At 41.2% G+C, this 25,111-nt stretch overlaps 1 protein-coding gene across 1 annotated transcript in view; it reads right to left on the bottom strand.

Moving 5' to 3' along the window:
* LOC124802790 (mitochondrial import receptor subunit TOM70) overlaps window positions 1-25,111 on the bottom strand; it is a 63,009-nt gene that overhangs the window by 31,082 nt on the left and 6,816 nt on the right. Inside the window, exon 3 of the mRNA XM_047263791.1 lies at window positions 11,841-12,048. Coding sequence (XP_047119747.1) covers window positions 11,841-12,048 — 208 coding nt within the window. The remainder of the gene's footprint in view (window positions 1-11,840; window positions 12,049-25,111) is intronic.

The following is a 25,111-nucleotide window of genomic DNA, read 5'->3' as shown; positions in this document are numbered from 1 at the left end:
AGTACTCGTCTATAGCACTACTTTTCAAATGCTTCTATTATCTTCTTATCTGAATTGTTATACAGGATCTGCATTAATGTTTAAGGCATAAGAATGTAGTCACTACCAGTGTGCATCACCCATTTGCTTTAGTCAAAACTATAAAACCGAGAAAGAATGGCTTTAATTAACTCCAAACTCAAAGAATATGTAGAACAGTGCACAAATAAGTGATCAACAAGCCAGAGAGGTGGGAACAAATGCTTGTACACCTCATCAATATCAAACTTGCAATATCAGCAAGGGAATTAGTTTGAAACAGGCACAATGACTGGTCTTGAAGAGATGAGCTTTTCACAGAGTGCCATTTTGGCTTGCACATCTGACAGTGATGCCTCTGTGGAGAATCTAATGAACTGTTCCACAAGGTGTCACTGCACACAGTTCAGTGCTACCTGACAATTTCAAATGGTGTAGTTGTGTGCTACTGTTTATACTTTACTGATTACCAAGGTTACAGCTTTCTAGCCGGTAATGTGGTAAACCATTTTATTATACGATATTTTCATCTACTGCATACTTACAATTTTTGATTGTAATTTTATGGTGTTCAATGTTTCTACTTCATTGCATGTCAGGCCAAACAGACTGCCCAAGAATTTGACCTTTTTTTTAAGTCACCCATAACCGCAGATCAGGGGAGGACTTATCATACGTGATGAGAAGGAAAGACTGATTGTTGGGGACTGCATGGGACGAGATGTGAAAACCTGAGAGCTTAAAGGTGGAAGACAGGGTATTATGCAGACTGAAATTACTGCTTAAACATCATACATGAGTGAGTGAAAAGCTAAGTGCATTGTACGTAACCGAGGTGGGAGGGGGGCAGTGAAAAATACACAGGAAAGACAATGAAAGATGTATAAAACTAAAATGGACTAAAGCAGTTACAGTGAAGAAAAGCTGAGATGGAAGAAATTAATGTAAATTAAGGACAGGTGGGTGGTTGAGAAACTGGTGTCTGGGGGAAGAATCCAGATGGCTCGTGTGGTGAAACAGGCACTGAGGTCATGAATGTCATGTTGTAGAACATGCTCTGCAACAGGATATTGCAAGTTGCTGGTATACACCCTCTGCCTATGCCCATTCATCCAAATGGATAATTTGGGGGGGGGGGGGGGGCAGTATGTGTTACCAATTACGATGAATGGGCATAGGCAGAGGGTGTATACTGGCAACTTGCAATATCCTGTTGCAGAGCATGTTCTACAACATGATATTCGTGACCTCGGCACGTGTTTCACCACATGCGCCACCTGGCTTCTCAGAACTATGCAGGTGGGAACTAGCACTACAACATGCCCTTGGTTCTCGCCACCCACCTGGCCTTAATTTATGTTAATTTCTTCTATCTCAGCTTTTATTCACTGTAACTACTCTTTGGTTCACTCTGTTTTAGTTTTCTACATCTTTCATTGTCTTTCCCGTCTGTTTTTCACTGCCCCTTCCTACCTCTGTTACATACAACGCACTTAGCTTTCAACTCATATTAACTCATACATGATGTTTCAGTAGTAATCTCTGTCTTGCGTATTACCCTGTCTTCCACCTTAAAGCTCTCAGGTTCTCAAATCCTGTACAGTAAGTCTCCCCTGACCTGCAGTTCTGGGTGACTTTCCTGAAATCTACCCTTTTCCTAGACCTCTCCAGTCCTTTTCCTTCACCTTCAACCACTCTACCTGAAGAAGGAGAGACTGGCTCCAAAAGCTTGCTAACCATAACAGTCTTTTATGTATGTGTTCTGCCGCTGCTTCGGGAGTAGATTTTTTTATCCATCCAATTTTATCTGATTTTATTCTGGTGATTACAACCAAGGGTTACTCCAGATGCATGCAAAGCATGAGAATGGCTAAACAGCCGAATCATCATAGTACACAAAATTAAATGGAAATAAATAACAGCCATTACAGAGAAGTTATTTCTTTCACGAAATTTACCATGACTGTGAACACTCGTGGATTTAAATTACTAGAAATATTGTGAAAAGGAAGCTGCCACTCACCATATAGCAGAGATGCTGAGTTACAGATAGGCACAACAATAAAAGCTATTATTTGTGACAGTCTTTTTATTGTGCCTATCTGCGACTCAGCATCTCCGCTAAATGGTGAGTGACAACTTTCCTTTTCATAGTATTGTTACGTTCCATCCTGGATTTTCCATTGTTAAATTACTAGGAGAGAAATACACACAAAATGATTATGGTAAGCACAGATGTGCTTGTATTGTTCTTCACTGAGATGAGATGAGATTCTTTTGTTTTGCTTTAGGGTGCAAAAAACAACTGGGGTCATCTACGCTCAAGTCAGAACTATAGAACACGAACACAGAGGAGTTAAATAACTAAATGTCAGTCCAAACTGACAGAAGAGAAGATAGCTAAATACAGGCACGTGGAAAAAGGGCCAAAAAAGACACTGTACAGAAATGGAGGTCCAAAACTAAAAATTAAATGGCCTTTGCCATATTGCTTTGGCAGATAAAAAGTAAAATGCGATCAACAGCCCATGCGTCATTCGCTAAAACAGCTGATAAATGAGACGGCAAACCCAAGCTGGAATGTAAATGGTTAAAGAAACGGCAGTCCATCAGGAAGTGACAAACAGTTTAAATTTGGGGGCAACGCGTACAAAGTGGTGGGGTTGTGGCACTTAGCGAATGACGGTGGCTAAAAAGGCAGTGCCAAATACACAACAGAGGTAAAATAATCTCCTCCTGGTGGAAGGGCCAAGAGGAGGTCGTCCAAGGCGTTGGGAGAGGCTTAATAAGCCGAAGCTTACTCCTATGAAGGGAGGACCACTAGCAATGTCAAAGGGACATCACCTCTTGACAGACGGGAATGCAGAGATCATTGGAGGGAATATAGGTACACACGGGCTGAGGTATGAGGACTGAACCCTTGGCTCAGCAGCCTCATTTGCTGACAGACCGACATGACCAGGAACCCACAGGAACATCACACTGGCTCCACCAAGAGTGAACAAGTAACAGTTTTCCTGGACCTGCTGCACTAAGGGATGGGCGGTGTACAGCACACATAGACTTTGAAGGGCACTGAGTGAGTCTGAGCAAAGGACATAATTGAAAAGGCTGTGTTGCCGTATGTACTCCATGGCCTGATGCAGGGCGAAGAGCTTGGCTATAAATACCGAGGAGTGTGCCGGAAGCCGATATAAAAAAACTCATGATCACAGGAATCAAAGAAGGAGGCATAGGAGGGGTGGCCAAGCATGGCAGACAAATGGCATGCTTACCTGCTGAGGAGACAGTCACGGTGGTAGAACAGTGATAGTTCAGAGCTTCAGCATACAGGCTCTCAACCGGGCTAGTGTAAAAGGCACCCATGGCCAAACGGATGCCATGATGGTGGATAGTGTTGAGATGGGTGTGCAGACACACAAACAAAGCACCCATAGTCGAGTTTCGAACGGATAAGGGACTGGTACAAACGGAGGAGGGTGGTTCGATCAGCACCCCCGGAAGTACCATTGAGGCCACACAGGACATTGGGGCTGCCAGGTAAGTTACATGGGAGGACCAAGACTGTCTCCTATTGAACATGAGCCCCAAGAATTTTGTAGTTTCAACAAAAGGAAGGGCAACAGGCCCAAGATGGAGAGATGGTGAGAGAAACCCCATTTGCACCACCAGAAATTCATAGAGACAGTTTTGTCAGTGGAAAAGCAAAAGCCATTGTCGATGCTCCAGGAGTAAAGATGATCAAGAAAGTGCTGAAGATGCCGCTCAGTGAGACATGTACATGGACAACTGCAATAAATGGCAAAATCGTCAACAAAAAGGGAGCCAGAGATGCCTGGCTGGAGAAATGCCAATATAGGTTTAATGACGATAGCAAAGAGGCCAATGCTCAGGACGGAACCCTGAGGCACAGCATTTTCCTGCATAAAGGTGTCTGACATGGCAGAACCCACATGCACCTTGAAAACTCGGTCTCGTAAAAATGCCCAAAGAAAACAGGGCTGGGGCCCACAGAAGCCCCACGTGTAAAGAATACAGAGGATACCAGTTCTCCAGCAGGTGTCGTAGGCCTTCTCCAAATAAAAAACACTGCCACAGTCTGGGATTTCTGCAGAAAACCATTCATGACATGGGTGTACAAAGAAACGAGATGGTCAACTGCAGAAAGCTGCACTCGAAATCCACACTGTGCATTTGTTAGTATGTGGCAAGACTCTAGCCCCACTCCAGCCGGGCATAAATCATAAGTTCCATCACCTTGCAAATGCAGCTAGTAAGAGAGATGGAACGGTAGCTAGAAGGAAGGTTTTTAATGTTACCGGGCCAAGGTGTGGGTATGACGGTGGCTTCATGCCAGCGTCCAGGAAATGTGCCTTCTGCCCAGATGCGGTTGTACATGTTAAGCAGAAAGTGCTTGCCTGCAAAAGAAAGGTGCTGCAACATCTGAATGTTGATGGCGTCTGGCCCTGGGGCGGAGGATTGGGATGAACTGAGAGCATGATCTAGCTACCTCATAGTAAAGGTGGCACTGTAGCACTCATGATTCTGAGATAAAAAGGCTATCACCCGAACCTCCTCCGCTCGTTTCTGATGGAAAAAGGCAGGGTGATAGTGGGAACAGCTCGAAACTTCTGCAAAATGGTAGTCCAAGGTGTTGGAGATAGCAATAGGGTCCACGATGACATCATCAGCTACTGTCAGGCCGGACATTGGTGAATGGATCTTGGCTCCAGAGAGCTGTTGGTGGTTGGCCCACATGACAAAGGAAGGTGTGGAACTTAAAAGAACTAGTGAAAGAAATCCAGCTAGCTCTTTTGCTATCCTGAAGAATGCGACGACACTTTGCACGCATCTGTTTATAATGAATGCAGTTTGCCTGCGTAGAGTGGCAGTTAAAAACGCGCAGAGCGTGACTCCGCTTGTGAATTGCATCATGGCATGCCTCAGTCCATCAAGGACTGGGGCATGACGTGGTAAAGAGGAAGTGGGGGGATGGAATGTTCTGCAGCAGTAACAATAATGTTTGTGAGATATTCCACCTGGTCATCACAACTGGGGAAATCTCATTCTTCGAACGTCGCCAGGGAGGAGTAAGGCTACCAGTCAGCCTTAGGAAGCTGCCATTTAGGCATGCACGTGGATGGGGTAGGAGTCAGTAAACGGATAGCACACAGGAAATGGTCATTTGATTAGGTGTCGGAAAGAACGGACCACTCAAGACAAGGGGCATGCTGGTCATTGCACAAGTGCGAGGAGCGGAAAAAGGAAAATGGGTGCTCCAGTGTTAAGGCAGAAGAGGTTAAGTTGGTTAAGAAGATCAGCCAAGAGGGCACCTCTCCGACAGGTCTGGGGAGAACCCCAAAGGGGATGATGTGCATTAAAGTCACCAAGTAGCAGAAATGGGGAAGGTAGCTGCCCAATAAGTTGAAAGAAGTCTGCCCTGGAGACAGCGAATGATGGAGGGACATATATGGTACAGAGGGAAAAAGTCAGGTGGGGAAGGAAAAAGGCGACCTGCAACAGCTTGAAGATTGGTAATCAGGGAGATGGGTTGACTATGAATGTCATACTGTATGAGCAACATGACGCCCCCATGAGATGGAATGCCGACCTCAGGGGGAAGATCAAAACGAATTGGTAAGAAATGTGAAAGCTCAAAGTGGGTCGTGAGGGCGCAATTTCATTTCCTGAAGGCAGATTACAAGGGGACGCTGCAACACTAAAAACAGCCGTAAATCATCTTTGTGGGACCAAAGGCCACGAACATTCCATTGGATGAGAATCATGATTATGAAGAGATGTAGGGGTGTCACCTTGGCAGCTGCCAAGTAACAGCTGGGGAAGAGGCACTACTTTAGGACACAGAAGCAGGAGGATCCTGCTCCATGGGGTCCACAGAAGCATCAGCTTGCTTGTGCGGTCGGTTCGTGGAGTCCAACGCTGAAAAACGGTTGTTGGTGTGCACCAGCGACACAGAGGGTGGCCAGGCTAAGGTACCACATGGTGACACCACCGTAGAGGATCTTTGAGGTGGCGAAGGAGAAGACTGTTTGCCTTTGGTGAACTTCTTCGAGCTTTCCGGTTAGATGAAGACTCAGGTGTTGTTTGGCTGGAGGGGCAGAGGAAGTCTTCACGGGAGTACTACTTTTGTCCTCTACGGCCTACTGGTTGTGTAGCTGGCGGCTTTGTCCCTTGAGGAGAAAGTTTGATGGCTTGTTGCACAGATGGATGGGGAGATAGCGATGCTACCTTGACACTAGGCGACTTCACAACCTCAGAGCTGAATTGGAAGCTGCATGTCTACGTGGCCATGTCCTTCTTGGAATTAGGGGTAGCAAGAACAGATCTGTAGGTACCAGACAGGAGAACGCAGGATTTGCAACTAGCCAGTAACTTGCGAGCGACTGGATAAGGCACCATTTCCTTTACCTGGATCTCTTGAATAGCTCATCAAGATACACTGGACAATCCTGAGAGGAGGCGGCGTGGCCGCCATTGGAGTTGATACAGTGGGGAGGAGGAGGTGGACAATCGCCTTCATGCGCATCCCCACCACCGGTGACATGTGGCTGGGTATCGACAAGTCGTTCTAGTGTGGTTGAAACCATGACACTGGTAGCAGCGCATCAGGTTCGGAATGTACGACTGGACGGTGATAATTTCGTAGCCTGCTTTGAGCTTGGACGGAAGCACCACTCTATCAGAGGTGAGAAAGAGAGTGCGGGAGGCACTAAGGAGGAATCTACCTTTTTCATAACATGATGGATAGCAATGACACCCTGATCAGAGAAGTAAGATTGGAGTTTGGCCTCAGACTGTCGAGCAGTCTGCTTTAAATTACACCACTGGAAGAATTCAAAGTTCTATGGGCCTCGACCTAAACAGGGTACCTGTGGAGAAATGAGGCAGCAAGCAGTAGTTGTGCTTGAGAATTAGAAGTGGTCTCCAAAAGCAAAGTGCTATTCCGTAAACGAGAGCAGGATTTCACAGGGCCAGCAACTGCATCTACACCTTCCTGAATAATAAACAGATTTACCATGGCAAAGGACTGATCACCTTCAGTACGTGAGACCACGAGGAACCATGGTGCAGCGGGAAGGGTCTTTGAATTATTAGGCTCATTACGTTTATGTTTTGTAGATGCTGAGTGGGAAGATGCCTGACTCATCGCGAGGAAATTGCCCATGATTGCCAGTGTCTCCGATGGCGCGCTCCTTCCAACTGGGGGCCCCTTCACAAGGGGGTGCACCCGCCTTAGGTGATTGTTCACACCTCAGGTCACACCTCCCGAACACCTGACAGAGGGTACAATCGGCAATTTGGGAAGGTTACAGCTCAGGCAATCACTCCTCCCTGGGCCTGGCCTGTACCAGGGGTACGTACGAACCATACCTGTTGACCCGGGGCTGGCAATTATGCATTACCCAGTCACCTTTTACACATCAATATGCATGGGCCAGCCTTCAGGAGTGTACAGGGAGGAAGAGGTAAAAAGAGGATCCTCAAACGCAGAAGCACAAGAATGAGAGGAAAAGGGGGGGGGGGGGGGGTTGTATTTAAAGTATCTGACAGGCAAGAGTCCACCTGATGGCACTTCTTATGATTTGCCTAAGGCATTTGGCTGCAAATCACAACATCCTGTTGTACACTGAGGTGGTGAAAGTCATGCAATAGTGATCTGCATATACACAAATGGCAGCAGTATGGGACACACAAGGTACACACGGGCAGCGCAATGGTGTAACTATTAATTGTACTCAGGTGATTCACATGAAAAATGTTTCCAACGTGATTATGGCCACACGCCCTGAATTAACAAACTTTGAACATGGAATGGTAGTTGGAGCTAGATGCATGGGACATTCCATTTCAGAAATCATTAGGGAATTCAATATTCCGAGATCCACAGTGTCAAGTGAGTGCCCATAATACAAAATTTCTAACATTACCTATCACCATGGACAATGAAGTGGCTGATGACCTCGACTTAACAACCAAGAGCAGCGTCATTTGCATAGAGTTGTCAGTGCTAAACAGACAAGCAATACTGCGTGAAATAACTGCAGAAATCTATATTGGATGTATGACGAACATATCAATTCGGAAAGTGATGTTAATGGGCTATGGCAGCAGACGACCAACACGAGTGCCTTTGCTAACAGCACGACATCGCCTGCAGCTCCTCTCCTGGGATTTTCATCACTGGTTGGACACTAGGCGACTGGAAAACTGTGGCCTAGTCAGATGATTCCAGATTCCAGTTTTCCAGTTGATACGAGCTGATGGAAAGGTTTGAGTGTGGCACAGATCCCATGAAGCCATGGACTCAAGTTGCCAACAGGACACTGTACAAGCTGGTGGTGGCTCCAAAATGGTATGAATTGTGTTTACATGGAATGGGATGGGTCCTCTGGTCCAACTGAACTAAACATTGACTGGAAATGGTTGTGTTCAGATACTTGGAGACCATTTGCAGTCATTCACAGACTTCATGTTCCCAAACAACAATGGAATTTTTATGGATGACGATGCGCCATGCTGCTGGGCCACAGTTTATTTATTTATTTACATTTTCTTTGTGTGGAGCCATCGTAATGATGGCTTTTGCAAACGTCAGACTTAATACTATGGCTATATTTATACTTATAAAATACACTATATTCTGTAGCTGTTGCTTCTTATGTCTATTTTTTACATTTATCACTTTACAGCTGATATGCTAATGCCTCATGTTACAATCACTATCTTAAAATTCATTGAAAGAATATAAACATTTTTCTATTAGAAAAGATTTTAATTTTGTTTTAAAAACATTTCCCGTGTTTGTTCTTAGAGAGTTTGGTAGCTTGTTATACCAAATCAAACCACTGATATATGGGCTTCTATCAGTCATTTTTAACGTTGTTCTGTTACGGAAATAGTTACACTTTGTTCTAGTATTGTGATCATGTACATCACTGCCCTTGATAGCTTCTGTTGGTTGACTTATAAAAAATACAACTATTTTGAAGATGTACAGAGAATATATTGTCAGATATTCGTGCTGTACAAACACATCACGACATGAATTTCTATGTCCCATCCCATGTATAAGTCTTATTGCTCTTTTCTGTAGCAGTAGTATTCTTTTTAAATGTACATCAGCTGCACAGCCCCATAGTTCAATTCCGTAATTGAGAAAGGGGTTAAGTGTTCCATAATATACTAATTTCAGTGCTTGGCTAGGAACTATCTCTGTGAGCTGGCTGAGGAGATATATGGCACCATTGACTTTTCTGCATACGAAATTAATGTGGTATGTCCATCGCAAATTTTCATCAACATATACACCCCGGAACTTACAGTTGCCATTTTCTGTTGCAGAGATATTACACACACTATTCATATTGTTGTGATGAGAACTACCTGTTTTAAATGTCAGTAGTTGAGATTTGGTGCCATTCACCTTGAGTCCCTGATCATTGAAGTATTTTGTTACTTCTGTTACACCACTAGCAGCAAGAGATTCTAGCTCTTTAGATTCGCTCCCATAGAATAAGATTGACGTGTCATCTGCATAGCTTACAATATGGGAGTTAATGGGTTGTGCAATGTCGTTAATATATATAAGGAAGAGAAAGGGTCCAAGGATTGAGCCCTGTGGTACGCCTTGTAATACAGGTTCACTGGTGGACTGGGAGTTCATGATTTTATTATCTAGTTTGTATGACAATTTAGTGCTTTGCTTATGATTCAACAGGTACATGGTTAGAAGATTCATGGCTTGATCCCAATACTGTAAGATTTTAACTTTTTAAGAAGTACCCTATGGTTTACCGTATCAAATGCTCGTCAGGAAGTTGTTCGTAACTGGTCTGGAGAACATTCTGGACAGTTCAAGCAAGTGAAATGGTTACAGTGGCAGCATGTCTCAGTATTTCTGCAGGGGCTTCCAATGACTTACTGACTCCATGTCACATCAAGTTGGTGCACTACATCGGGCAAAAGGAAATCTGATATGATATAAGGGGGTATCAAATGACTTTTGTTGTATCAATGTATAAGCTTAATTTTTATGGATTCCAGTGTATAATGAGTAAGTGATTCACTTCATATTTAACTAATATGAAGCCAAGGGTAATTTAGGCAGCTCATGCAGCTCTCGTGATGAATCTTCTTCAATGTAGGGGCAAATTAGGACTAGAGTTCCACAGGTTTCAATTCTGTGACCTTACCTCTTGTTGCCTTCTTTATGAGAGTAATAAAGGAGAAATAGTGCTCTTTGCTGATGATGCAAGTATCATAATTCATTGGTTAATGGTCTATTACTAAACTTAAAAAACACACCATTCAAATGTACAAGCAAACATATAATATTGTCAAAACCAATACAGCACCAAGAAAATGAAGTATGTAAATCAATGGTCGAAATTTATGAGTGTGCATACTGATCACAAGTGTGACTGTAGATCAAATGCTACAGGTAATTTTAATACTCGTGTTAAGCAACATTTTTTATATGTTTAACTGCTTAATTTGGTGATTAAAATATTACAAAATGAGCTTGCTTTGCATTTTTACATTCAGTGATGCCACAATGAATGATTTTATTGAGCTATAAACACAAAGTACTCATTGCCCAGAAACATGCTGTAAGGGTAATATCTTGTGTCCATTCTTGCTTTTCATTTGAGGAAGGTAAAAAGGGCATACTAACAATAACTCACAATGTATTTACCCTCTTATGAAGTTTGTTATGAAGAATCAAGCGTAGTTTGAAAATAATAGTAGCTTTCATAAATACAACAAATAACAGTATGACCAGAAGTAGCCCCCACTATCCGCAACCTTTCTCTTTAACAGGAAGGAGCATAGAATTTGCCCATAAATATATTTGACCTCATTTCTTGAGAAATAAAAGTTGCTGGTGGATAAAATTGCTTGACAACTACTCCTACTCTAAAGATAAATTTTTAAATGCTCAACATGAAGACTTTTTCACAGAGAAAATATATCCTTATTTGTAAACCTACCGAAACATTCTATATCATAGCAAACTGTTGTGAATGTGATCCATACATCAAGCAAAAAACCTGAACTAAGCAGCTTTGTAAAGTATCAACTAGAATGATTCTACATCAAAATTCCATTGCCTATATAATCTGTAAGTTCCATATCAATGACATGAAAGTACCATATTGGGAATCAAAATAAGACCCATTTACCTCTCTCTAGCAAATTAAATACTAAGAATTCCACAGCAACATCACAAGTGAACAAATCTTCAAGTACTCCAATAATCATAAAATAGGTTACCTGACAATTTTTTTTTAATATGAAATTGTCATCTATCAGAAGAATTATAAATAATCTGAACTGTAAGAATTTGTAATGCATTATCTTTAAAATGACTTAGTTATTTTCTAGAGAACGCAGCTCACCACTGCTGCTTTAGGTAACTGAACAGCACCAAATTGCAGTTTTTAAGAATGTGTACTGCAACATCTAATAACAATAAAGCTTTTAACTTTGTATATACATTAAGATTCACAAGAAAATTACAACAAAACACACGAATTAACTTAATCATTACTGGTACACCATCACCAGGGACAGTGACCATGTGTGCGCGAATTGCGCTTCTGTGAATGTGTGTGTGCTTTCTACTTCCATGCTTTCTATTTTCAAAGAAGGTCTTTTCACTGAAAGCTGAAATGTTTACTAGTCTTTTCGTTGTGTATGTATGTGACCCACTGCCTTTTCTTTGTGGCGAGTAGCAATATATCCTTTTCAGTATAGCTGAATATATATTTAAAATGCAACCTGAATAAGTACATGCATACCCAGTTCTTTGAGGACTCTATCAGCAGTGAGCAAGTTGGACTGATTCTGGAAACCCTCCAGAATGCAGGCTGCTGTGACATCTTCCAAGCTCTGCTGCAAGTCATGTGTCAGCTCACAAGCCTTAGCTCGTCTCTGGAGAGCTTTCACATATTTTGGATTTAAATCCAAGGCACGTGTACAGTCTTCGCGGACCTCTTTATATAGTTTCTGAAAAACAGATTTCACTGAAACTGACACACAGTTATATAATTAATAATGAGATACATACAAAATGATGATAATGTTTTGTGTGAGAAGGATGTGAAAATGTTACTGCTTAAGTTTGAAGACTTTGCTGTTCGCATACAATTTAATCAAATGATGGCCAAACAAAGCACACCTGAACAAATAACTGAAAAAAATTACAATTTAATGTGGATACTAATTCATTTTCAATTTAACAGTATATCAACTTCATTTTTTTCTCTTTGCGGAAAACAGGAGCCATGTGCTCAGTCTTTTATGCACAGAAAGTCAGAACCTCTTGTCTCACTCTTACGTGATTTAAGAAACAAACAATTCTAGACTGGTGATGAAATTGTTTCAGTTTTCAATCAATCAACACAACTTATTTAAACGCTACATCCGTCAACAGAACTATTTCTAACTACAGCATATTCACAGTTCACACGTTTTTAGTATGACATAGGATGTGTGCAGCCATCAAATTATGCAGCAAATTTAACAAAAATCCACAAAAAATTGCTGAGTGTTGAAGGAGTAAGCCTTATGCTTAATCTACTGAACTGCTGAAACAGTTCAGTCTTCTGTGCTTTCATAGCAGGTAACAACCATTCTCGAACACTTCACTTCATATTCCCATTACCAGAAAATATTAGACAAGTCTTGGGGAAACAAGGTTACCTTATTATAGCAGTATCATTTTATTTCAATAAAAGCATTCCAAGTATGCCATCCGAGTCATTTCTTGGGTTTTAGACTTTTGTCAGAACCAGAAATACCCTTACCCTTCACACTGCACTGATGCCTGCAGAATAATGTGTTCCATCTTCAGAACAACTCAAAATAAACCATGGCTATTCTGTGCTCTTATTATCACGTGACAAGTGTGTCATGAAATTCACCTTCTGGCTAAATGACGGACTGAGGAGGAGGGTGCTGAGGTGCTCTACTGATGTTAATTTTTAACATTGCTTTTGTGAGGATCCTATATCCTTCATTATTTAAATTTGTGGAAATATATTTTTAGATCAATTAAAAAGTTATCATACTGATAATAGAATAAATTAAATGCACTCTTGGCTTTAAAAATTATTGCATGATTGCAGCAGTGGTTGTCAGAGCCTGACTTCAACATCAGCTACTGTAGAAGTTCTGTTGCAATGTAAAACAAGTTGAATTTGTGTTAGTTTGTTAGGGACAGAATGACAAGGAAATAAGTTACATATTTTAATCATATTCATCAGGAGTAACTGACTTTTGTGACTGCCTATGCAGTGGCTTTTTACGACCAGTAGCCTAATTGGTCATGTCAATATTTTCGATGAAGGGAAGCTAGCTGTGCCACTGCTCTCATTAGAATGTAAACAACTGAGAGAATATCTTTGCTGCTTCTCAGTTATGAGAGCCTGCTTCCATGCATCACTTAGCATATAGTAAATGTCACGATTGAAATACTGATGCAAATTCTGATGTTTATGACCTCTTTGATGAGTCTCAGTTGCTAGATTCACAGATAAATTTTATGTTTTCATGAAACATGAATTTAGATTTATTTGTGACGCTATACTCACCAAACTGTTAGTTTATCGAGTTATTAGTTTTTTAATGTGTTTTTGGCTTTTTGCACAAAGTTAGGAAACTGTACATATGGTCCGCTTCTGTACATACAAAGGTGTTACGAGTTCTGAGGACACCGCAACCAAGGCTATACCCAAATAGGGGCGCAGCAACTCTTTTATTGCCTCAAGTGGTCAAAAAAATAAGTCTTATGCTTTGTACGCCTAACAGAAATGAAGGAGCACGCTACAGATATACTTGTCTAATGATCACTGAACATGGAAAATTTTATGAAGTGACCAATGGAGTGGCTGTAGTGTCTTCATTACCATATCTCCAACAGTTGGCAATTTCTGTATGGAGCATTTTGAGAAATGCACATTAAATTTTTCTTCATTCTGTTATATTAATAAGATGCTTCTGACATGGCCAATTGATGTCTAATTTTTCAGTCATTTGAAAAGTGCACATTCAGTTTCCATTTCATTGTAAAGACAAAGCCAGAGAGAGGGGAGACTGGAGGGAGATGAAGGACAACTGCTATTTATAGATGTTCTAGGGTAGAATAAAGCACTCGAGTGGCTTGGACACCATGTATACCAAAAGCCTAAGCATGCTGTCATACAACATCTCATGGTACAGAGCTTCTGTCATCAAGTCCACAAAGAATCAATATTAAATACATTGATAGCAATTGTTTCTGACAAGGAACACCTGGATTTCAAAATTAAATAATAAAGCAAAAGTCCCAAAAGAAGAGCTGTGGGATCAGTGTATCGTTTTTGAGCTGAAATGAAAATATGAAGTAGTTCAATAATCATCAGATGATCTGCCTGTTGCCTTCTTGCTTCCTTTGGGGCTACATATATTAGAGCAATCAGGAACTGTGCAGATTAGGTATTGCCTTGTTTGGCAAGATTTTAGGATCAAGTGCCAGCCTAGCAAACAGTTATAATCTGCAAGGAAGTTAAACAACTTGCCCACACTGGGTTCTACAAACGAGATTTGCTAGGTGGTGGTTGTTTCTTTCAGGCAGGTATATTAAATGTACAGAAATGTAATATCCTGCCACTTCACAAAATGTAGGAAAATAGTATCACATGACTGTGATATCAAAAAGTCAGAACTGGAATCAGTCCACTCATACAAATAACCAGATGTAGCAATTTGTGGGGGTTATGAAATGGATGGAGCAATCATATAGACTAAGTTCTAGGTTTAGCAGATAGTAGACTTCAAGTGATTAGTACGATATTTGGAAAATTCAGTCAACCTACAAAGGAGACTGTTTATCAAACACCTGTATGGCCCATACCAAATAGATCTAAAAGTGAGTGTGGAAAGTATAAAAAGAAGAGCAGTATGACTGATGATGATGATTGAGAGAGAGAGAGAGAGAGAGAGAGAGAGAGAGAGAGAGAGAGAGAAGAGAGAGAGAGAGAGAGAGAGAGAGAGAGAGAGAGAGAGAATAAGTGTCAGTCCCCACACAGCACGAAGCAGGTTTTAAATGTGACACGCACATCACAACTGAAAATGGGCAAAGGCCAAAACTGCCTAATAATGAGAAATATATAAATGGTGCAATATCAGCATTTTGTGTAATAAAACTTGGTTGTTTTACTTCATTTTCAGGCACTGTTTGTAATGAAAAATTTGCTGTGCTGCTTTTAAGAGTTAGTCTTGACCATTCTGTGCTCCACAGCTGATTCATGTTAACTTTTTTGCACCCCAACAATTAGGGTATAAATTGAAACAAAAAGTGCACTGCAATACAAAACTTTACATTGTGTATTATTTTTCAAAACTCTTCAGGGTGGACTGTTCCACTGACACTTCACTCAAGTTGTTTACAAATGAATCATTATCATCAAAATCATTGTCAGTCTCATTTTCACTTAGGCATTTCGCTCAATTCCTCAGAAACAACTGGTGCACAAAGAACTAGCCATTTTGTGCCTACTAAGTTGAACATAATAATTACTACCTTCCTCTCAACATAACTGCTACAGTTCGATACTGTATTAACACAGGCTTCCATAGATGGACATATTTTACAGCACTGGGCCTGGTACAGCCAGATATGAGAAAGGTGCATGCAACAGCTACGAAAAATTGAGTCAAATGAGGCTCGGAATTGGAGTGGAAAACAAAGTTCATGATGCTGGATGCCACTTGCAGTTGGAGTGGAAAGAATGTCCGGACAGTGTAGAACACACACCAAGTTAAGTTCCCTCACTTACTACTGGCTCTAATTGTATCAGGCAGTTGCTGGAGTGTTTGTGTGCTTGTGTTCCAGAATGTGCCATTAATGCTAATTAATATGATCAGGCTTCTCAAATCACAATTTGAGAACACTGCCAGCAAATTTTCAGCGTCAACTGAAGACATTTGAGAACAAAACCCATTGTGATGTAATAAATGTACTTTAAATACAGCTGTAGCAGTTCTTATTAACTTTAGCATTAAGCGTTCATTATACAAACACAGACTATGTAGAAGTATTAGATCAATAGTGGACATCCACATTGTTTCCTTACAGGAATAGTTTAAAAAACTTCTAATATATGAAGCATTTGGACATTTATATTTCTTTTCATAATGTCAAATGCTGGCAGATGTTCTGTATTAAGCACAAAATACAGGTACCATTTCTCTACAAGAGCAAGATGGAGCCTGTACGTTGGGACTGGTTGATACTAACAATAATGGTCGGTGGCTTTGACCCATGATATAATTATGATGGGATACATAATGGCATATATACAGAAACAGAGGAAGAACAGGATTCTGTTGATATTTATTTAGTTCTATATTTTTTTAAATTTAGGTTGTGTTGACAGACTGATCTGTAGCAAAGGCCGAGCTTTAAGTATGTTTGCAAGATGACAGTTTGGCCACGAGCTGGTGAAGCCAATGAATGTGAATATAAAATATTAGCTAGGGTGGAATACTGATGTTTAGGGAGGCCTGGGTTCTCAGTTAGACTGATAGGTAACAGTCTGGTTGCAATGAGAGCAAATATTGTGATGTCGCAGACACAGTCAAGCCCAAATCCAAAATCAGGATGGTCAGAGTGGTACAACACTTTGCAACTGAATGCACTTTTATTATGAATAATAATGTACAGACAGAACAGAAGTGCCACGTGAATGGAGGTTATTACTATTTATACAAGCAAGCAGTATTCCAGAATATGCAAATGTTACAAACACAAGAGATTTTAAGAACCTTATAGAAATGATAAATGCTAAATAACAAATATTTGTTGGTGTCAGATATGAACAGGTGAACTGCAACTCATCAGCCAGCGATGCTAACCACTACTCTGACACTGCATGCAACACAGCTCGGCGCGTAGCTCCCACTCCTCGAGAAAACCTGCTGTTTCAGAAGTTCTCACTGGAACTGACTGCAGCATCCCACGTATAGCTCTTGTCAGCGGTCTTCTGTACTGCAGCACTGGAGGATCCTCGCGTTCCAAGTCGTATTGTCACATCATCTTATTCTGATGAGCATTGAAAGTAACACCTCCCTTTGAAGCTTTGTCATAACTGAGTGAGCCTTCATTTTCCTCAAATGAGAAGCTCTGATCATTGACTTGCAGCTCAGGACTGTAGAAGGGCTTCATATGCAGGACACGAACGATGTCTCTGCACTTTTGTCTTCTCGACGAAGGGTCATAACGGTCTATTTTGTATGCAATGTCTAAAAAGTGGCAAAAGATTCGATATGGCCCAAAGCAGCATTTTAGTAACTTTTCTGACATGCTCACTTTCTGCACACGCATAAAAATCCACATTGTGTCTCCCAGACATTATCCAGGCTTGTCGTTACAGAGCTCTGTATCATCCTTCTGGGAGCCCAGAATCTGTATGCAAGCCAGCTGCCTCGATTCTTCAGTTTCTGTGATGAAGTGTTTCACTTAGACATCATAAATACTGTCCACTTGAAAATGGAACAGTGTCTTTATTGTCATCCCAGCTTAGTGACCACAGAGCAAAAAGAATGATGTCATGTCTATAGTAGCTTACTTTATTGTGTCGTATGCGTACGTCACAAAGGGCATTTCTGTATCCCATTTCTCTGTCGACATCAACATATGTCAAGATTATACTGGTGAACACCTTGTTGAAGCAGTCTGTGAGGCCAAATATCTCTAGGTGGTAGGTTGTCGTCATCCTGTAGGTGAGGCCACAAGGTAAAATTACTTCTGGTACTAGACTTTATTTGAAAACTTTCGTACGATCAGAGATCATCACACACAGTGTTCTGTACCTCAAAAATTTTGTCTCCTATAAGGCAACTTGCAATTTCCGGAGGTTTGGCAGACAGCACAATTTTGGCGATAGTGTTGTGTGTGAGACAGTACAGATTATTATCCACCGAATCCTGTTTGTTGAACTCAGGAATGTTCCCAAGCAGTTGATTCTGACCTAATAAAATGGCACTGCTGCAGGTGGAACTAGTTTAAGATGCGCTGGAGGCAACTGTGGTATTCCTTATGGTGGCTCACATATAGTAACAACTGACCAGTGATACGTGCATCTGATTCTGTTTAGAGTCTTCACAAATCCCACGTGACTAGATGTTGGAGAATTGTGGAAATAATTAAGGGAAGAATGATATGGGATGGCATGCAACCATTTTCACCCCACTTAATCATAGTTCCTCCAATACAGTGTTCTGTTTATTACATGGAATTATTCTTCGTTTGGTTCCTCTTCTTCATGGTTCCTATGATGGTCAACAATGCTGGATCTTCCCTACGATAAGCAGCAATGTCATTTGATGCAGAGTTGACTGTGATTTCATCCACACTGCTGCATTCTGCCAAATGACACCTTGAAAGGACGATGACATCCTCGTGATTACATCCACTTTTGTATACCACTGTGACAGTGTATTTCTGAAGCCCCAATGCCCACCTCACCAGATGACCTGATGGATTCCCCAGGCTAGCCAGCCAACATAGGGAATGGTGATCAGCCACAACAATTAATGGCTTGTCAAATAAATACAACCACTACTTGCCGATGGCCCAAACACTCTAGAGTATTTCACCTCAGACTTGGAGAGTATTCTGGATGCGTAAGCCATCACCCGAATTTGCACTAGAATTGTACCTATTCCATACCTGCTAGCTCAATGCGAAGTTCTGTCTCATTATTCTCATCATACAGTGCTAGGGCTGAAAATGATATTAGCACCTCCTTAAGGACAAGGAAAGACCTTTCTTGCATTTACCGTATTTACTCGAATCTAAGCCGCACTTTTTTTCCGGTTTTTGTAATCCAAAAAACCGCCTGCGGCTTAGAATCGAGTGCAAAGTAAGCGCAAGTTCTGAAAAATGTTGGTAGGTGCCGCCACAAATGACTTCTGCCGTCGAATATATGTAGCGCTGCATAGGCATGCTTTGCAGCACAAAGATAAATACTAGCGCCAAAATCTCCGCGTCAATAAATAAATTTAAAAAAAGGGTGGAAGACAAGCCTTCTTCTCCGCCCCGAGTTTCGACCACTGCATTTTATACATTATCCAACGAAGTTAATACAAATTCCGTATCGTTCATCTTCGAATGTAGCAGCATTTCAATGTAGTACGAAAATCCGACTGGCAAGACTGTTTGGGATGTTTGTCAATATGGCCAACGCTACGTTCTGAATTTATTCCTACCTGTGAGAAGAGATGGTTGCTAATAGGAACTTTTATGAATTGTGAATCACATACAGTATTCTCTTCGCCATAAGAATAATACGAATATAAACATTTTGCCGTGTATTCTTTCGTGTTTGCTGCTATCTCATTTAAATCCTATCTGCCGAATAAACTACGAAACTAGGGTGAGACAACAGCAAACGCGGAAGAATATACATATCATGTCATGTTTATATTCGTATTATTCTTATGCCTAATAGTGATACAGGCAGAAATGAAGCACGACAATTGACTAGATTTTTAAATCTAAGATGACTAATTTCTGTGCAGAATGTAATGTACTAAAGAAGCGTCTGCAAAGATTTTCAAACGGAGAAAAATTTTCGCTAAACTCTCGTTCAGAACGTCGTCTATCAAAAGCAATATATTATTTGGTTCTTGTTGATCATTATCAAAGTAAGCAGCAGTGTAAGTAACAACAAATAGCAGTCTCTTGCCATTGTTTTGCTAATGAAACAATTCCGCTCTTTTTTAATTGTAAGCGGCGGTAGCGCGCACGAAAACAAGCCATGCCGCGAGCAGGGACAGGCCGTAAACACTCATTATCAGAATGCGACAAACAATTCATGACACAGTACAGTAATGCATTTTCAGCTTAGAGTGACGCAAACACCTATAACAAACAGAACGGCACTTACCAGATCAAAGCAAAATAAGCAATTAATTAAAACCAGACGAAGCACGTGAAAAAGGAAAGGTACACGTATATGTACGGACGGAGCGCGTGACGCATAGCAATGGCTGCCTAGTAAAGCTTAACTGCTAAGCTTACGACTCGAGCCTACTGTAGCTGTATCGTCATTCATTCGACCTAAATTGTGTCTCATATTACAATGGACCAACTTTGTTTCGATTTGGAGGTGCGGCTAAAACTTTTCTCTCCCCTTGAATTTCGAGTCTCAAATTTCAGGTGCGGCTTAGATTCGGGAATTTTTTTTTTTCTTGATTTCGAGTCTAATTTTTCAGGTGCGGCTTAGATTCGAGTAAATACGGTAGTTCTCGGAAAATTTGGAGTCTCCCTGCAGTAATTCTTGGAAGAGATGTGCCTTGGTACAGAAGTCCTTTATGAATCACCAGTAGTACAAGTGCGTTCTAAGAAACCATCTCACATTTCGAACGTGCTAAGGAGTCGGAAAAATCTACGACTGCTCTTATTTTTTCTAGGTCAGTATAGATTCCATTGCCCTTAACAATGTGCTCCAAGATATTTTTTTCACTGGGTGATGAACAGGCACTTTTCTTGGACTCTAGTGGAGGTCTGTAGTCTGCACACACTTCAACATGTTTGGTGGGTGACTTGGATGTTCTTCAAATGTCTTCCAGATAGCAAAGACATGTCCTCCATTTAAGATGTAGAAGCAGGTTGTCCATCATGCACCTGAAGGTGGATGGAGTGCTGCACAGTCCACTCGTAGAGGCCATCAGATGTTATAAATGCTTTCTTTTTCCTGTCAGCTTCGGCGCTTGCAATTTTCCAGTAGCCTTTCTGCACGTCCATAATTTATAAATACTTTGCTTCTTTCAAGCAGTCTACAGTCATCAATACATAGCAATGGGTAGACATCTTTCTTTGTGATTATGTTCAGTTGTCGGTAGGTGACACACAAACGATACATTCATCCACAGGAAGGACACTCTGAAGGGTCAATGTCATCATCTTGTATCATCATCTCCACTTCTTCCCGAACAATGCATTGTCCACCCAGTGACAAGAGTGCTAACTGGTGGATGATCCCCAGTGTTGATATGGATTTTTACCATGGGTTGCTCGGTCCGCCTTTCCTCCACTTCAGATTTGAAAGGATCTGAAAATTGTTGCAGAATGGCCACCGCTTGCCAACACTGTTCCTCGATCAGGCTAGATCCTATCTGTAATTCAATAGTAGCTTCTTACACCGCAGTATTTGTGGTGGTACTGGAGGACGAATCTTTGTCTATGGTACTGAGCCTCCAATCCTGAGTTGGTTTGGCTATTCCTATGCACATACCTTTAGTGATGAGTAATTGCTTTTCAAGACAATGAACCAAAGTTCTGTTTTATCATCTAAAATGCTTATGATCATCACTGGTATGTAGATTTATTTTGTGAGTTTGTGCCCGGATAGGTTGGCCATCAATGAAGATATTACTGAGACTCCCTGATGTCTTAGTGATCGTCACCCATGCAAGATTTGCATCTGTCGCAGTCTCACTTCCATAAATGGTCATCTCACTTAAGTTTTCCTGATGTCAGCTGTTAGGAGGGTGGCTTGAACCTTGGTAACATGATGGGAACAGATGATTCATGTTGGTGAGTGACCTCGTACAGGGTGGGGTGATGGGCTTTGCCACACAGGTCAATTATATTTGTCTGCATTAGACAGGCGTGAATAGGACTGTTGTGATATCATCAACGCATAGCAATGGGTAGACATCTTTCTTTGTGATTGTGTTCAGTTGTTGGTACGTGACACACAAACGCTACATTCATCCACAGGAAGGACACTCTGAAGGGTCGGTGTCATCATCTCGTATCATCATCCCCACTTCTCCCCGAACTATGCATTGTCCACCCAGTGACAAGAGTGTGGCATAATAGTTAACTAACTGTTATCTTCTTTCTTTGCAGAAGTGGACAAGTCCATGGCATCCATAGTAGAAATATATCAGTAAGTTGTCCTCCATTCTCCAAATGTCTGTTCTTCTGCATGGTGTTATCCTTGGTGGAGGAGTTAGGTGTACCTGTGTTGGTTGGATGCTGGGTTGTCAATTACGTCTCGACATATGGGTTGAACATTCATGGCTGCTATCTCTTGAGTACTTGATCAGAGATTTCTGGCCGCCATGAACTGGTGTATCTCCTCTCTCACTACCTGACATATGAGACAGGTGTAGAAATGGCGGGTCTCCCACAACTGTCACAGGGACCACATATGGGAGACGGTCATGTCTCTTATTTCCAGTTCTTTATCTGTTGCATTTTCTCGATGTGTTGGCAGTGCTTGATGAATTCCTACCTCTACCAAATGAGCTTGGTACTCACCTTCTGTGACTCTTTCCATAAAGTGTGAGACTGTCATGTTCTGTCATATTTTTATTCACAATGTTACACAGGGGCAAAACATTCTGTATGTAGGACTGTGTTGTTTCTCCACGACGCACCCTGTTGTTCAATTGTTGTTCTGTTCAGTGAACTTGCTGCAGAATGTCACCAAAAGTTTTCTTCAGTCCAGCAGGGAATCATCCTAAGCTCTCAAGCTTCTCTTTATTGTTCTCAAACCACTCTTGGGCTATTCCATCCAAGTAAAAGCACAAATTTGCCAAACACATTGTGTCATGCTACCTGTTGTTTTTGGTGCCTCAGTCAAATCCTTTCGGCCACTTTGCCGTGTCCTGAACAGAGTATTTGGAAAGCAATGATGGATGTCTGATGTACAGAGGATTGTTTTGGAGTCAACTGGTCTCCTAAATATACAGACGTTGGGAATGATGTGCTGCTTGTATAATAGTTCCTGTCTGTGTAGGTGATGGCTTTTACTTTTTTAATTGGAGCTATCGTAAGTAAATGCTTTACAGTATGTGGCATCTACACCAAACAATGTCATGTAACCACAATCAAGTACATATCCAAAAGCAGGGTCATCAATGAACAACAACACCTAGCACTGAAAAAGCACAGGTGTTATGGACACAGAAGAACTGCCTCCTGGAAAGAGAGTGCTGCTATTTACACAAACAGCAAATATTCTGGAACATACAAACATTACGAACACAAGAACCTTTTAGAAATGATAAATGATAAGTAACAAGTATTTGTTGGTGAGTAGATCTGAAATGGTGACCTGCTGGAGGTCAGCCACAACACTAATGGTTATGTCAACGTGGCACAGCTCATGCAAAGTAATTCATATTATGGCAGGCATTTTACATATAGGCCTAATCGCTTTCCAGGGGTAATTTATGCCCACTACTGTAATAATGATATGGGTCGAAGCAAAAGACTGGTTCACTGCCTACCTTTGTTTACTGTGAGCATTGCAGTATTGTATGGAATTGACACCATCTATTTAATCCCACCAGAAAGAGCAAAGAGGTTAGACTGTGGATAACAGTGATCATCATTTTGATTGATGATGTTAAATTGCTATGGAAAGGTGATGCTCTAGGTGAGTACATACAGTTTGGGTACTATCTCATAATTTTTAGATATGCATGATATGTGTAAAGAACAAGCAACAAAATAGTTTTTACAAACTTGTCCGTGATCCATAATAGGTTTTCTGAAGTTACCTTGGTGTTTTAATTATTATAATGGAAAGTGTGTAAAATATGGCAAAATGGGTTAAACATGGTGCTAATGTGGCCAACACGCTTTGCTTCAGACTATTCTGTTACCAAAACCTTTATTTTGCTTTCACGTTTGTTGACTTCGTGAACTTACAACTAAATTTTTACCTTCCATTACCTTCCAACCTACTCTAGAACTCGGGCTCTGCTACTGGTCAGTCTGTCACTACAGCCAAGATTTCATTCCAGAGGGAGTTACTATCACACTCTAGCCCAGGGATTCCAATTCTGATAACCACAGGGCAGAAAATGGTTCAGCGTATGCTCAATTTACCCTTTAGCACAGTATACAATTAGGTTAAAGTGCATCTATGGTGTAAGCATCTCTTCTGCTGCATTCTGCTGTTACCTTTGGTCATAGCCAATGGGGGGGGGGGGGGGGGGGGGGGGATAAGAATTGATTATTTTGTTTTCAACATAAATAGAATGAGACTGACAATTACTAATCTGGCTATTATGGATTATAGAGGTGATTAATGGTTTTCATCTGTACTTCTTGTATGTTTCTTGAAATGTGACAAAATTTCTTGGGATACTATTTTGTATTTTATTGTTATAGTTGGAGTAGACAATGAATGTGACTGGGGGAAAGCTAGCTGCAGTAACAGACTGACCCATAGTGTGGCCTGAGGTCTTGATTAGGTTGAAATGTAACACTCTGGTTGTGAGTTGGCAGAGCCAATGAATGTGAGTGTAAGAAAACCGGTTGTGGTGATGGACCCATCTGTAGCATAGTATGAGTTAGAGATTAGGCTGAAATGTTACAATTTGATTGTGAGTTGGTGAAGCCAATGGATGTGACTGGAGGAAACGTGGCTGTGGTGAACGACTGATCTGTAGTGTAGCCCAATAATCGTTCAAAAACTTTGTGGGGTATTTCTGAAATGTCCCGATTTCTACATCTACATCCATACTCCGCTTTACCGACAATTAATTTTATATGGTCATTCCATTTTAGATCACTCTTAATGCCTACTCCCAGATAATTTATGGCATTAACTGGTTCCAGTTGCTGACCTGCTATATTGTAGCTAAATGATAAAGGATCTTTCTTTCTATGTATTCTCAGCACATTACACTTGTCTACATTGAGATTCAATTGCCATTCCCTGCACCATGCGTCAATTCGTTCCAGATCCTCCTGCATTTCAGTACAATTTTCCATTGTTACAACCTCTCGATATACTACAGCACCATCCACAAAAAGCCTCAGCGAACTTCCGATGTTATCCACAAGGTCATTTATATATATTGTGAAATAGCAACGGTCTTACGACACTCCCCTGTAGCACACCTGAAATCACTCTTACTTCAGAAGACTTCTCTCTACTGAGAATGACATGCCGCGTTCCGTTATCTAGGAACTCTTCAATTCAATCACACAACTGGTCTGACAGTTCATATGCTCTTACTTTGTCCATTAAACGACTGTGGGGAACTGTATAAAACG

This window comes from Schistocerca piceifrons, chromosome 6 (genome assembly GCF_021461385.2).
Source record: "Schistocerca piceifrons isolate TAMUIC-IGC-003096 chromosome 6, iqSchPice1.1, whole genome shotgun sequence".
Lineage (NCBI taxonomy): Eukaryota > Metazoa > Arthropoda > Insecta > Orthoptera > Acrididae > Schistocerca > Schistocerca piceifrons.
The sequence above is the reverse complement of the archived record's forward strand: the minus strand, read 5'-3'. Positions and strand labels throughout refer to the sequence as shown.